Genomic DNA, 15642 nt, shown 5'->3' with positions numbered 1-15642 from the left:
TCTTTGAGATGAGTCATCTTAAAACCCCTGGTCCTGATGGCTTTCATGCATGCTTTTACCAGAAATCTTGGGATGTGGTCGGACCCTCGGTTATCAATCAGATTAGGCAGTTTATGGAAAATGGCACTCTCGAGGACGGAATAAACGACACGCTTCTTGCGCTCATTCCTAAAACTAACAGTCCGACAAGTGCCAGTCACTTTCGCCCTATAAGCCTGTGCAACGTGATATATAAGATAATTACTAAGACCATGACGAGTCGCATTAAACCCATTATCCAAAAGATTATTGGGCCTGAACAAAGCAGTTTTGTTCCGGGACGGCAAATCACGGACAACATCCTGATCTACCAAGAGATGCTTCACACTATGAGATCGAAACAAGGCAACACTGGCTACATGATGCTTAAAATCGACCTTGAAAAAGCCTATGACAGGCTTGATTGGGGTTTCATTCGACACACTCTTAAAGATGTGGGTTTTAACGAAAGTTGGACCAATAATATTATGACTTGTGTGGAATCTACTACTCTGAGAATTCTGTGGAATGGAAAGCAGCTTGATAAAATTACTCCTACCCGGGGTATCCGTCAAGGCGATTCGATCTCTCCCTATCTTTTTGTAATGTGCATGGAGCGACTTGGGCATATTATTAAAGATGAAACACAGAAAGGAAATTGGAAAGGAATCCGACCCTCCAGGTATGGCCCACACCTAACACATCTTTTTTTTGCTGATGACTTGGTGTTGTTTGCAGAGGCTACGCAAGACCAAATTACGGTGATCAAGGAATGCCTTGACAGGTTCAGCAGGGCATCAGGCCAACGTGTCAGCATAAGCAAATCACAAATTTTCTTCTCGAAAAATGTTAGTGAGGAAGAAGTACAAAGACTCACAGACCTCGCAGGCATGCCTACAACACGGAACATGGGACGATATCTTGGGGTCGCGTCAATCCACGGGAGAGTCACCAATAGCATGCTCACTCCAATCCTTGACAGAATTGATGCAAGACTCGAGGGGTGGAAAGTGGGATTCCTGACTCTTGCTGGAAGGCATGTGCTGGCCCAAACGGTCCTGCATACCATCCCGTACTATGCCATGCAGTCCACGCTCATGCCTGCAGGCATTTGGGAGGCAATAGATAAGCGCATTCGCAGATTCATTTGGGGGGGAACTCCAGAGAAACGGAAGTGCCACCTTGTCCGATGGGACGTCGTGACCATGCCAAAGAAGGAAGGAGGACTGGGGATTCGAACTGCAAAGGATGTAAATCTAGCTTTTATGGCAAAACTTGGGTGGAGACTCATGAAAGAAAGAGGAAGTCTGTGAGCGACGGTTCTAAAAACCAAATATGCTCATGGCAAAACTGGTCTTGAAATCTTTAATGCTAAGCGAGGGAGTTCGAATGCATGGAGAGGAATCAACATGGCATTCCCGCTCATACACCAAGGAATGAGGTTCAGCGTCAGAAATGGAAAAGAAACCAGGATTTGGTTGGATCCTTGGATCCATGACACGCCCTTATCCACCTTTGTTCCAGCGGCGTCACAAAGCGAAATAAATAACGCCAAGGTTGCTGAATTTTGGAGCAATACCACAGGTTGGAAATGGGAACTGCTAGCCACCATGCCAGAGGAAATCAAACAACAAATGGAACTAGTCACAGTGGAACCGGATGACGAGCGAGACGAACTCTATTGGACGCATGAAGCTTCGGGTAAGTTCTCAGTCCAATCGGCGTATAATATAATTAATAGGAATGTTTTAACTGTGCAGGATCCAGTATGGGAAAAGCTGTGGAAAATTAAAGTCCCTAGCAAGATAAAATTCTTTTTGTGGCTCGCACTACATGATCGCATCATGGGAAACGCAGAAAGAATGAGACGAGGCATGACCGATGATGGCAGGTGCAATCTCTGCCCAGATTGTGACGAATCCACAGAGCACATCCTCAAGAATTGCACACAAGCTCGAGAGACTTGGACAGCGATCCTGGGAAGTGCTTCTACAAATGCATGGAGCCAAATGAATTACAGAAGGTGGATGATCAGCAATTTAACTGGGGAGATTCAACCCTACAACAACGACTGGTCACGCACTTTCGCAATTACTTCTTGGTGGCTCTGGCGTTGGCGAAATAATAGAGTCTTCAACGATGAACACATAAGCACTCAACGAAAAGCAGCCTGGATCAGGGAAGCAAAGGACGAGATAAGCAGAGCTTTCATGAGGGAGGCGAGTATGAATGGAGGACGAGCTGTGGAACGGATCATCAGCCTATGCTGGAAGCCTGCTGAAAATCGACGCTACACTATCAATGTCGATGGCAGCGTAAAAGCCTCTATCCAGAAGGCTGGTGTCGGAGGTGTACTCAGAGATGCTAACGGACGTTGGCTAGACGGATTCTCGGGTAACATAGAGGTCACCTCGCCGGAAGAGATGGAAGCTATTGCCATTATCAAAGGGATGCAATGGGCCTGGGAAAAGGGAGTTCGGGATGTCGAGCTCCAATCTGATGCTAAGAAGGTTGTTGAGTGGATCCAAAGCAGCCCCGTTCTCTGGGGTCCAATCAGAGACATTGTAGAGGATATTCAGTGTTGCATGCGAAGAACTTGGAAAATTTCTATCAAGGTGATCTATAGAGAGCAAAACATGGTTGCTGATTCCCTCGCAGAACTTGGATCAATGCAACAAGAAAGCTGGAAGACTTTTTGCTCTAGCCCGACAATTAGCGACAGGGCCTTTCAGCATGATCTGGCCAAAGTGACCCGTGATCGCAGAGTTCGGGAGAGAAACTAATCCATGTACTCTCCCTCGGGTATCCCCCGTCCCCCTGATCAAAAAAAAAAGTACTTTTAATATATTAAAAATGTTTGCTTTCAAAAAAAAATATTAAAAATGTATATACATTTATGGTCTAGACAGCTATAGCCTATATGGATCATGGTCCACATAATAATTTGTCTCTTTATCCCTAGTAGGCTAGGGTCAGTCAATTACTCCCAGGCATCTTGGGCCATGCAATATTATTCCAATATCCCAAATCATGCCCCCCTGCCCATCTAATTCAATCCAAGCCTAATGCTAGAAAATTCCAGCTCCATACGTATGCGCAAATTATATTGTGGGCCATAGTCCACAATGCATTGTGGATAGTGGTCATGGCTGATACTGTAATTGTGTTATTGAATTAACACTGCAATTGTGTTGAACTGATACTGCAGTGGTGTTGAAAGGGAACTACAGTTGCACGGAACAGAGGTCGTTTCATCCGTCTGGAACTGCAGTACGGTGCCGTAATAATACGGATCTCATTACATTTTTTAACTAAAAAATAACTGTAATTTCAACAACAAAAACAGTGACGAAGAAGTAAGAACAAAAAACACACACAAGTTCATCAGATCACAAAAACACACACGACAAAAGGTGAAAACAAAAACATGGAACATAAGAGATAATACTTGGGCTTATATTCTATGTATCCTAACATTCAAATGCACAAACACATCACAACCTGTGTTACTAACATGAATACACAAAACGGTTACCTAGAATACACATAATATTGACACAAAATACACAGAACTCATCCTCCTAATATTCGAATGCGCAAACACATCACAACCTGTGTTACTACATGAATACACAGAATGGTTACCTAGAATACACAGAACAGTTGCCTAGAATACACAGAATATTGACACGAAATATACAGAACTCATCCTCCTAACATTCGAATGCACAAACACATCACGACCTGTGTTACTAACATGAATACACAGAAAGGTTGCCTAGAATACACAGAATATTGACACAAAATAGAATACACAGAATATTGACACAAAATACACATAACCTCATCCTCCTACCATGTTGGTTCGGGGTGCACAATGCATTGTGCACCCTAATCCACGATATAAATTGCCTATGTTTAATACTCCGTAATTGATTTCACAGAGAAATTTTAAAAAAAATTAAAATTTCAAAATCAATTTTACTAATATAATGATAACTAAAGTTTGAACTTTTTTTTAAGTAAATATTTATGACAATTTACTAAATAATTATAGTGTGATTCAACCATAAGTCTTCAAAAAAAAAAAAAAAGAAGAATGATTTTGATAAATTATAAAATATCATTTAATAAGTTATATGTTACACAAAAAAATAATTTATATCAAATAAGTAACTAATAATTACACATTTTTATTTAGGTAAAATGATAACATCACTCATTGATGTGCAGCAAAAAAAAAAAGCACCTCTATTAGACTATTACCGTCAGTATTCTTATTGGACTAGAGCTTAAATGTAATCAGGCACATTATGTTCTACCTGATGCTGGACTAGGCTCTATTTGAATCCATGACTTGATTATGATACAACTTGTTAGAATCAGACTCTTATTAGTATACCAAAAGTTATAGCTAGTAGCGAATATTTAACTTTATTTTCTTATATATCTTTACATTTTCTAGAGATAGGGTGTTGGACTTGCCCTTTCAGGCCTCTATCCAACAATCCCTTAGTTACCTAATGCTTGGACTTCAGCCACCCACCCAACATAATGATTTGATACCTGGTGCGGCCTAGTAAGATTCAATGGAATTTAAGGTGTATCAGTTCGAAACTTAAGGTGCATAACTTTGAAATTTAAAGTACATAACTTCGAAACTTTAAGTGCATGACTTTATGTCTTTATATAATAAAATCTGTACGCCAGAATTTATACTCGTAGGAAATATATCTAGCATTTCCCTTTCCAAAATATAATGCTAATACAAGTTTGAATTCGCAGTAGGAGAGGAAGAAAAGGAAGAAAACGCCAGTGGTCAGAGGAGATCATTCGCAGCCAGTACAGTTTGCCCGAAAGCATTTTTTTTTTTTATAAAAAATTACCTTTGAGCAATTGATCTAGATTAGATCAACAACTTAGATCTCACCATATTTTTTACCTGGGAGTTCCTTTGCATGTGGACCATCAATTTATGGAAAGCCCGTGTAGCTCGGCAACCCGTGTGGACCAAAAATTATAGGTCGTAACCCATCCCACCGCAATGCGGTTTAGGGGTGACTCGCGGGTTTCTGCCCACCTTGACACCCCTAAGATTTACTTTCAATGATATCATGAAATGTGATTCCCATTGATCTAAATTTTACTAAGTTAAAGATTGCACTAAAAGCGGGAATAATCTTTCCACCTTTTAAATTCCTAGGAAAGTTCTCCTAACTAAATGTCGTCTATCTTATATCAAAATATAAAAGTATTATGTTTGTTCTCACAACTTATAAGTTATAAATAACAAACACTTTATTATTCTTAATTAGTAATACATTTTCCCTAATTATTACATTTTTTTTTAGCATAAGCATATTGACCCTAACTCTCACACACACAAGTCTCACCATCATATTAAATCATTGACTAAACAAGGTTTGAATTATCTCTGAGAAAACCTCAACAATGATACGGTGGAAGTAGGATGAGTTGAATGAAAGAAAGCAGTGCAACAGCCTTTGCAGATCCTGTGCTCCAAAGATTTGGTTCGCCACAATCATCTCCACCATTGATGTCCTGAAGTCATTGTAAGGATCAGTTGTACTCTTTTCTATTATCGCATCATAATATCCCATTTCCGACCTCATCTTCCCTTTCCTTTTTTTCCGCCCAGCCCTGGAGGTTCTCCTCCTCCTGTAATAATAATCAAACTCCACTTGTAGATCAGTCTTGGCGGTTTCCGGCTCTTTGTCGCTCGCCGATGACGATAAATCGTCCAATCTTCGTCTGGGTGTTTTAGGGTGCAGGGTAAAACACCGGGAAGATAAGCTAAAAAACGTGTCGTCGTCTTCTTCTTCTTGTTCCGCCTCCTCGCTGCTAAACCATCCGCCATTAGAGGAATTATTGGAGACCTCTAAATGCGAATCAACGACTGAGATCGGTGTCACAGGCGGACATCTTCTTCCTTGATTAATAGCAGCAGGAGAAAGCCCTAATAAGAAAGCAGCTTTCTTATTCTTATTGGCATTTTTGGGAGGTGCACTTTCATGGAGGTTTCGGGAGTTTTCTACTACGTCTGAGATGTTTTTGGCGTGACATGAACAGGAGAAGGAGGAAGGGAGGAGGAAACGAGAGACTTTGTGTATGAATAGCTTTTCCATATAACCAAGTTTTTGAAGATTACATGCAGGCTCGGCTACCATTTATATACTGGCCGGCTAAGCTAATTGCCTAATTAGAATAAGAAATGGAGTTTTTGTGATACATTATCACATGGAATATTCTTATATGTGAGACATGTGACATATTTATGAATTTTTAATTTATTTATGAATCAAATCTCAATTGTTGTTATACATACATCAACTATTATTATCTTGTAAACTCTATATTTTGAAATATTATTTTTTCCCTATAAAATTGATTAGATAATGAAATTTTGCATTTAAATTCTTAAAAGAGATAGAGAGAACTTGTACGTGTCTCATACATAGTAGATCATTTTACAATAAAATATACATTTTAATTATAGTTTATTCCATTTTGGTCTTAGATTTATAAGTTTCATTCAACTTTTAATATGTTTTTGTTTTTAGAACATTCCACCTTATTAGTCCAAGAATTATTGTAGCATGACTATTTTTGGTCCACCGTCAACAAACTTATTTAAACAACGTTAAATACAATGACATTTCGATCTTTTTATACAAAGTGAATTGACCCTATATATATATATATATATATATATATATATATATATATATATATATATTGAAAAAATTCATAATTCACAAATAGAGTCTCTTATTTTATTCAATTGCGATTCATACTTTCGCAGTATCGCTTCCACAACCTGAGCCTCCACGATATTGGAATGACTATAGACAAATTATGCAGTTTTTGGACCGCGTGCACAGTCTTGGAACACTACAAATCTAGCCTAGATACACTACACACACGGCAGAGAACATAAGTTGCGGGGGGAGAATGCTCCACTTTTTTGTTTGACGAAATGTCAATATGCTAATGTCTCTATTCCTTGCAAACACGTACAGGGCATCTCAAAACAAGGAAAAACTTCCAACAACACACAACATTTTTGAGTTTGCATTTTCAAACTTCAATTAAACCCAAACAAAAACTACAAGACAAAGTAATTTGACCTAACATAGAATCATATAACTGACTTTTGCATGCATGTCAGCTCATTTTTCTCCCAAACAGTATTAAAACATTTTTAGTCTGAGGTTTTTGAGTTTTGATGAATAGATTACATACGTGCTAGTCGGGTAGGGTGTCCTTTGCTAAATGGTGTTATTCTCCCGTTTGCATAAAATTTGAATCACAAATCCTGATTAATTTTCCTAATTTAGCCAAATATTTTGTGCTCAAATGACACCTGTGTGACTGTTCTTGAGGTAAGGTTTACATGATCGAACCCCGATGGTAAGGTATTGACTCTTTGACAGTCGTTATACCGTGGACCATAGTCATGGCTGATACTGCAATTGTGTTGAATTGATACTGCAGTTGTGTTGAAAGGGAACTGCAGTTGCGTGGAACAGAGGCCGATTCGTCCGTCTGAAACTGCAGTTGTGTTGAACGAATAAACGTCCTCTGTTCCGCGCAACTGCAGTTTCCTTTCAATACAACTGCCGTATAAGTTCAACACAACTAGCCATGATCATGGTTGACAATGCATTATGCACCATGGTATACAGTATAATTTGCTACTTTTTGAGGTGCAATAGATAGAGAAAGTATAGAATATATACTACTTGTAATAAAATACTAAAAGAAATATTTCCTAATTTATCGACGTTTAAAATGTGAGTAGCTGCAGTGATGTCAAAGTGGCGTCATTTGTTTCAGTTTCTCTTTATTTCGTGCTTCTTTTTCCCCTAAACGCCAAAACTCCTTCTCACTTTGAATCCAAATCTGCTACTGCAAGTAGCTAGTAAAAAATTATCTGAACAATTAAATAAAATTATAAAGGAAAAATTACATTTTCCTCCTAAATTATATTCATATAACACTTTTTATTCATGAATTTGTTTATATATCCATATTAGTCTCTCAGTTATTTTAAAAGTGATGATTTTTACAATTTTTTAAAAATGTTAAATAGATATTGTTACATTTAAAAATATGTATTTCATTTATTTTTTCTTGTCTAACAAATTATTGTTTATATGTAGGGATGACCATGGTTCAGATTGAACCGATCAGACAATGTAGCAACCGAACATAAACCGTAAGGATGGTTCCGATTACGGTTCATAACCGTAACCGCCAATTATGGTTCTAAATTAAAAAATAAAATAAAATAATTGTTGAATTTAAACTATTTTAAAAATAGAAAATAGAATTTACAAAAAAAAAAAAGTTTCGAATTAGCGGTTCAAACAAGAACTGCTAGTTCATTCTAGTTTAATTTATCATTTTCCGAAACCAAACTGCGGTCATATCTACTTATATATGGGAATTAGAATAAATGCATAAAAGAGCAGACACGAATCACACGATATGTAAATATTATAATTATAATTTTAAGTCAATGTTAGAATTAGCTTAAAATTATAATTATAATGTTTGCAAATGGTGTATGCATGTTATTTTTTACATTTATTATGATTCCCATATATAAGCAAAATAATTTGTTGAAAACTAAAAATAAATGAAATACTTATTTTAAGAGTAAATTAAAATATTCCATTTAATAGAAAGGGAAAACAATCACCACTTTTAGAATAATTGAGGAAACTAATATGAATACATGAATAATTCATGGAGAAAAATGCTCTATGTATATAATTCGGGGAAAAAAAGTACTCCGTATCATTTTTCAGTTATAAATGTCATTAGTTTTTTTTTGAATACTACTAACTCTATAAATGTCATTAGTTATGTTCCCATCCACCACCTATGAATCAAATGAACTGGTTGCGGGTAGATGGCATAAATACATGATACTATAACATTGCTAGCTGCCACATCACATTAATAATTTACTAATATCTACTATACTAATAAGAGCCAAAGAGAGTTAGGCCTAAAATGGGTAGAAAAAATAGCGGTCAAGTTATTTAATCAAATGGATGGTTCAGATGAATTACTTAATCAAATAGATTAATCAAATGGATGGTTCAGATGAATTACTTAATCAAATAGATGATTAAGATAATTCAGATTAATAATATTAATAGAGATTACCTAATTTAACCTTACTTTTATGATTATCCGTTAAGTTTTCCGTTAAATATTCTCTTCTCCGTTAATATTCCGTTAACTTTTAACTTACTCATTAATTTCTATAAGAAAGGTCTTAGGTTCGAATCTCATCTCAATCAAATTTGACATAATTAAGTTTCTCACTCTATTTTACTCTTATTAAATTAAATAAATTAGTAGCTACAACAAAAAATGATACATATGTATTTCTTTTATTTAGAATTATGTTTCTACAATACCTTTATATGAAAAAATTATTCATTATCAAAAAATTAAATTAAATAAAAGAAATAATTTCATTAGTTATATTGTCTTTATTTTCTCTCATGCAAAGATTCTTACATTCAAATTTATCAATTGATATTTATTACATTGTCCATTATCGTATTTTTACAATATCTTGTAATTAAATATCAAAGTTATAGTACAAAATAATGTTATATATTTATTTACCAAGTATTTTATTAATACTATGAAAAAAAATTTTAAAATAATTTGAAGCTAATTATATTAACTACTTGGGGATTGGTTGACAAAAAGAGTACTCAAATAATAACCCAACAAATTGAAGTGGAATCACTCTATTTTACTCTTATTGAATTAAATAAATTAGTAGTTACACCAAAAAAATGATACATATGTATTTCTTTAATACCATGAAAAAAATAAAAAAAAATATTTTGAAACCAATCATATTAATTACTTGGGGGATTTGTTGACAATGAAAGTACTCAAATAACCCATTACCCAGCAAATAGAAGCGAGAAACTACATACATTTTAATATCTTTGGAATACATAATATTTTAAAATTTCAAATTTTTATTAATTTATTTAATCTTTTTTTCTTAAACTAGCTAGGGATTTATTTATCCACAATAACTCATTCAGCAATAATGGTTGAACCAAATGAACCCCAAGCAGAACACCTAAAGGAAAGTCCTTAGCTCCTATATCATAATCTGACGTTGTCATCTATGCTACCAACAATATCCGAAATGCAAATAACACATTACCAACAAAAAGGAAGAGAACAAATAGTAAAGATGAAGATAATGACAATGTTACTCAAAAGAGAATTAAGAACCACTTAGAAAAATTCAAATTAAAAGTAGTATTTATTTAGACTATCATTTTTAGACCAAATATTTAGACTATCGATTTTACAAGGTTGCAAACATTTATTTTAGTAATAATTATAAGGCAAAAACTTGTGTGAGACCGTCTCACCATGAGACGGGTCGGCCAAGATGCAAATGTAACACTTATATGCACAAATGCCATACTTATATGCTCAAATGTAATACTAACCAAGAATAAATTTTTTGTTACTTATAAGGGTAAATGTAATACTTTTAAGGGAAAATACAATACTTTTACATTTTGATTTAAAAGTATTAAACTTTTCCTCAAAAGTATTATATTTGCCCTTATAAGTAAGGGTCACTTGTCAATATTACTTATTATGAAATATGTATTACTTTTTCTCTTATAAGTAACAAAAATTGTATTCTTGATTAGTGTTATATTTGAGCATATAAGTATGGCATTTGCATGGTGCTTTGACCCGACCCGACCTGACTCACGAATAAGGATCTGTGATACGGTCTCACACAAATGTGACCCTAATTATAATGGATTTTCTATATTATCTTGGATTCATATACTTTGAGTTAGATATTTAAATAAAAAAAATTCGATTGACATTCAATTATCCATGTATAAACTTCTATATAATCTTGCATTGATATACTTTCAGTCATTTCCATTTTTGGTCCTACTGTTATTGAGGCATTGCCAATTTTAGTCCACTTCATTATTTTTTGTCACATTGCGGCCAGTCTTATTTAGTCCTTACCACTTTTAGTCCACCATTAAAATTTTCGTCAAATGACCGTCCAAAACACGGGTATTTTTGGTCTTTTCATGTTTTGGTCATCTCCTGTACCCTTTGGAGTGGTTTTCCTTACACATTTTCATCCAATAAAAAGGTCCGCAAAAGCCATGGTTTTGTAATGTGGCTCACATGGCTTTCGCCGAACCTCTTCTTTGGATGAAAATTTGTAAGAAAAACCACTGCAAAGGGTCAAGGAGATGACTAAAGCATGAAAATGTGAATTGAGCTATTATATGTATTTATTTATTATATGTTATTTTATATTATATGGTTAAGTTTAAGTGGCTCCTACTGAGTCATGAACTATAACTTGTAGAATAGGAAAGTCCTGATAGACTTAGATAAAAGGACTCTCTCTCTTCTTGTAATTCATTCAATTCAATTCGATTCTATTCGCTAATCTGGTATTAGTTGCGATAGGTAGGATTTTTCCCCAAAAATTTCGTTTGCAATCACTCACCGATCACGGTCCATGGCTGCACCACCAACCGACGGAACCTTAGTCCCCGCCACCACTGCTATTCCGTCTCCGGTCACACCCACGGCTTTAACCGCCGCCCATCACTTTGTATCGGTGAAACTCACATCGCGCAACTACCTACACTGGCGAACGCAATTAGTCCCTTTCTTACGCGGCCAAGGCCTCCTGGAATTTCTCGATGGCTCAAATCCCTGCCCACCGGAGGTCCTCGCTGTCCCCTCGCAACCGGCTGCCACCGCCGCGTCGGCTACGCCGTTGCCCCAAACCTGGCTTATCATGCCTGGGTCCAGCAGGATCAATCGATCCTGTCTCTGCTGATCTCGTCGCTCACCGACGAGGTTATGTACCTTGCCGTAGGTCGGAGTACCGCTCGGGAGGTATGGGACGCCATTAATGCCGCTCTAGCTTCGTCATCCAGGTCACGCTGCTTGAGTCTTCTTGGGCAGTTTCAAACACTTCGCCAAGGTAACAATACTCCAGCCGAGTATCTTGGCAAGGCTCAAATGATAGTTGATGCATTGTCACTTGCTGGCCGGCCACTTTCTCCCGACGAACAGGTGTTATATGCCCTACGAGGGCTACACCCGGAGTACAGATCAATGGCCAGCGCCCTCACTGTGTCAACCGCGACGGTCACTCTACAACAACTCGCCGATCACCTACAAAATCAGGAATTCATTAATTCCGATGATTTTACGGTCGCAGATTCTGTGCAGACGCAGCAACCTCCTGCGGCTTTTTTCGCAGGTCGTGGCAGAGGAGGTTCTGATTCAGGCGGCCGGCACTCTGCTAACGGCCGAGGACGACACTCGCGAGGCAGAGGTGGCTCTGGCCGGAGTCGGGGTGGCGGCGGATCTCCTCGCTGTCAGATATGCAAGTCACACGGCCACACGGCAGTAAGCTGCTTCAAGAGATATGCTGATCGGCCTTCGCAGCGTGCTAACATTGTCGTTTCAGGAGAATCAGCGCACATAGTCTCGGATGGTTGGTACCCCGATACGGGGGCATCATCGCATGCTACGCCCGATGAACGCATGATGGACCACTCCGAAGCATATAACGGCGGAGATGTGCTAACAGTTGGAAATGGTACAGGTTTGGCGGTGTCACGTTTGGGTCATGCAGTTATATCATCTGATTCCAAACCTTTAACTATGTCTAATATTCTCCATGTCCCGAAATTAGCTTTATCCCTTCTCTCAATTTATAAATTCACTAATGAAAACAATGTTTTCTTTGAATTTCATCATAACTGTTTTCTTGTGAAGGATTGTCAAACTCGGGAGGTGCTTCTTAAAGGGTCCACGGTAGGCGGTCTTTACAAGTTGCCGCGCACCAAGTTTCATTCAGCGTTTGTGTCTGCCAAAGCCTCGTCAGTCGTGTGGCACCAGCGGCTGGGGCATCCTCATGGTCAAGTCCTACATCGAGTCCTCCAAAATTGTCCTGTGTCAGTTAATAATTTGAGAAATAATAATATTTGTACAGCGTGCCAAATGGGAAAATCGTCACGCTTTCCGTTAGATAGGGTTGCAAACACTAGCTCAAATGTTTTAGATTTAATTTACACGGACATATGGGGTTCGTCTCCCGTCATTTCTGCTACGGGCTCACGTTATTTCGTCCTTTTTGTAGATGATTTTTCCCGATTTAGCTGGTTTTATCCATTACAGCTAAAATCGGACATTTATAAAGTTTTTGATTCGTTTCGGGCTATGGTAGAACGACGGTTTTCGCGTTCTATCAAAGCCATCCAGTCTGACCTAGGGGGTGAATACCTCCGGCTACATAAACTGTTTGATACTCTCGGTATTATTCACAAACAATCGTGTGCGTACACCCACGAACAAAACGGTCGTGTCGAACGTCGGAATCGACACATAGTTGAAACCGGCCTTGCCTTATTAGCAAACAGTTCCACACCACAGATATATTGGGATTACGCATTTGAAACAGCCACATATCTAATCAATTGTCTCCCTCCTCATCAATAAAATTCCAAAGCCCACACTTCCGTCTCTTTCAAACACAGCCCAACTATACTTTTCTCCGTGTCTTTGGTTGTCAGTGTTACCCATATCTGAGACCATATAATCGCCATAAAATTGAGTACCGGTCAACACCTTGCGTTTTCTTAGGTTACCCTGTTTCTTTTAGGGGATATCGCTGCATTGACCTAAATACTGGGACCACCTATATCTGTCGCAATGTCCGATTCAATGAAACTGTGTTTCCCTTTGCCTCACACTCTAATTTTCAGGTGAATTCATCTCAGGAGTCTAACAATGTACCATGGGGGATTGGACCAGTCTTATCCATCACTCAACCGGATGCGAGTCCTATTGTGTTACCCTTGGCTCAAGAACCAACACCTGTGACTATACAGGCTCCTCTAGCAACTGAGGCTCGGTCCACCGCCTCTCAAACTCAGGCTACTACGAGTCAACCTCACAATGACGGTCATGTCATGCGGACTCGTCGCAAGACTCGAGGCACTGGAGAACAATTCTATGCCCTCAATACCACTATTGAGCCTACCTGTTATAGTCAGGCTGTTGGTCATCCGCAATGGCGGGATGCCATGGATCAAGAATTCAATGCCTTACTTCACAACAATACCTGGAAGCTTGTACCTCCTAATCCACAGATGAACATCATTGGCTGCAAATGGGTGTTTCGCATCAAACGAAAAGCTGACGGCTCAGTAAAATGTCACAAGGCTCGTCTAGTAGCAAAGGGTTTTAATCAAGTCGCCGGTGAAGATTTCTTTGACACGTTTAGCCCAGTAGTGAAGCCTACCACAGTCAGGTTGCTTTTTTCACTCGATGTGTCTAACAACTGGATTTTGCGGCAGCTTGATGTTCACAACGCTTTTCTAAACGAACATCTTTCAGAAACAGTCTATATGAAATAGCCACCCGGCTACGAAGATCCTGTTCACCCGAGTCATGTCTGCCACCTTCAACGCTCGTTATATGGCCTCAAACAAGCACCTCGGGCCTGGTTCAAGCGTTTACATGACTTCTTAACTGCCTCTGGTTTTTCTGCCTCTAAGACTAATGTCTCACTCTTCTATTACACAGTTGGCACATCTCAGGTATTCATACTGGTTTACGTTGACGATATTATCATCCTCGGCAATGATGCATCACTGATTGATTCTCTACTTCACCGCCTTTCTAGTACTTTCAAGATTCGGGATCTGGGCACACCCAGTTTCTTTCTTGGCATTGAGACTATTTCTGATAAATCGGGCTATCTTCTCTCACAGCGGCGCTATATGAAGGACATCTTGTCTCGTGCTGGTATGACAGACTGCAAAGCACTTTCAACACCTGCTGCTTTAACTCAGCCTGTAGCACATTCTCTAGAGCCGTTTGACAACCCGACTCAGTATCGTCGTATTGTTGGAGCTTTATAGTATCTTACAATCACCCGACCTGACCTCTCTTTCTCAGTCAATAGACTTTGCCAGTTTATGCATTCACCCACTGCAGATCGCTGGGGTCTATTGAAACGAATACTACGATATGTTAAAGGTACGGTCTTCGGTTATCCAGCTCCGTCTCCACACAGTTGCATGCCTACTCCGATTCAGATTGGGCCGGTTGTCCGGTGGATCGGAAGTCCACTAGCGGATATTCAGTTTTCATTGGGGACAATCTCATTTCATGGCTCTCTCGCAAGCAACGCACCGTTGCGCGTTTTTCGACCAAAGCGGAGTACAAAGGTTTGGCCGATGTTTCTGCTGAAGTTACCTGGGTTGTTTCCCTGCTTCGGGAGTTAGGGCTGGACTCTGGGCGTCCGGCGTAGTTGTGGTGTGATAATCTGGGCGCTACTTATCTCGCTGCAAATCCGGTTTTTCATGCTAGGACCAAGCATGTGGAGATTGACTACCATTTTGTTCGTGACAAGGTAGCAACAGGTGAATTCATTGTTAATTTCATATCAACGCAGGATCAGCTGGCAGATATCTTTACCAAGCCTCTCCAGGTCCGCGTTTTCGGGCTCTCTGCTGCAAGCTCAAAGTTGAA

The 15642-nt window shown here is 38.7% G+C and overlaps 1 protein-coding gene across 1 annotated transcript; it reads right to left on the bottom strand.

The window, feature by feature from the left end:
* Positions 1–5423: 5423 nt before the first annotated feature.
* On the bottom strand, positions 5424–6206 carry LOC116025647 (transcription repressor OFP7-like). Its single transcript, XM_031266996.1, has one exon. The coding sequence runs from the start codon at positions 6204–6206 to the stop codon at positions 5424–5426; it is 783 nt and encodes a 260-aa protein (XP_031122856.1).
* Positions 6207–15642: the final 9436 nt, after the last annotated feature.

This window comes from Ipomoea triloba, chromosome 1 (genome assembly GCF_003576645.1).
Source record: "Ipomoea triloba cultivar NCNSP0323 chromosome 1, ASM357664v1".
Classification (NCBI taxonomy): domain Eukaryota; kingdom Viridiplantae; phylum Streptophyta; class Magnoliopsida; order Solanales; family Convolvulaceae; genus Ipomoea; species Ipomoea triloba.
The sequence above is the reverse complement of the archived record's forward strand: the minus strand, read 5'-3'. Positions and strand labels throughout refer to the sequence as shown.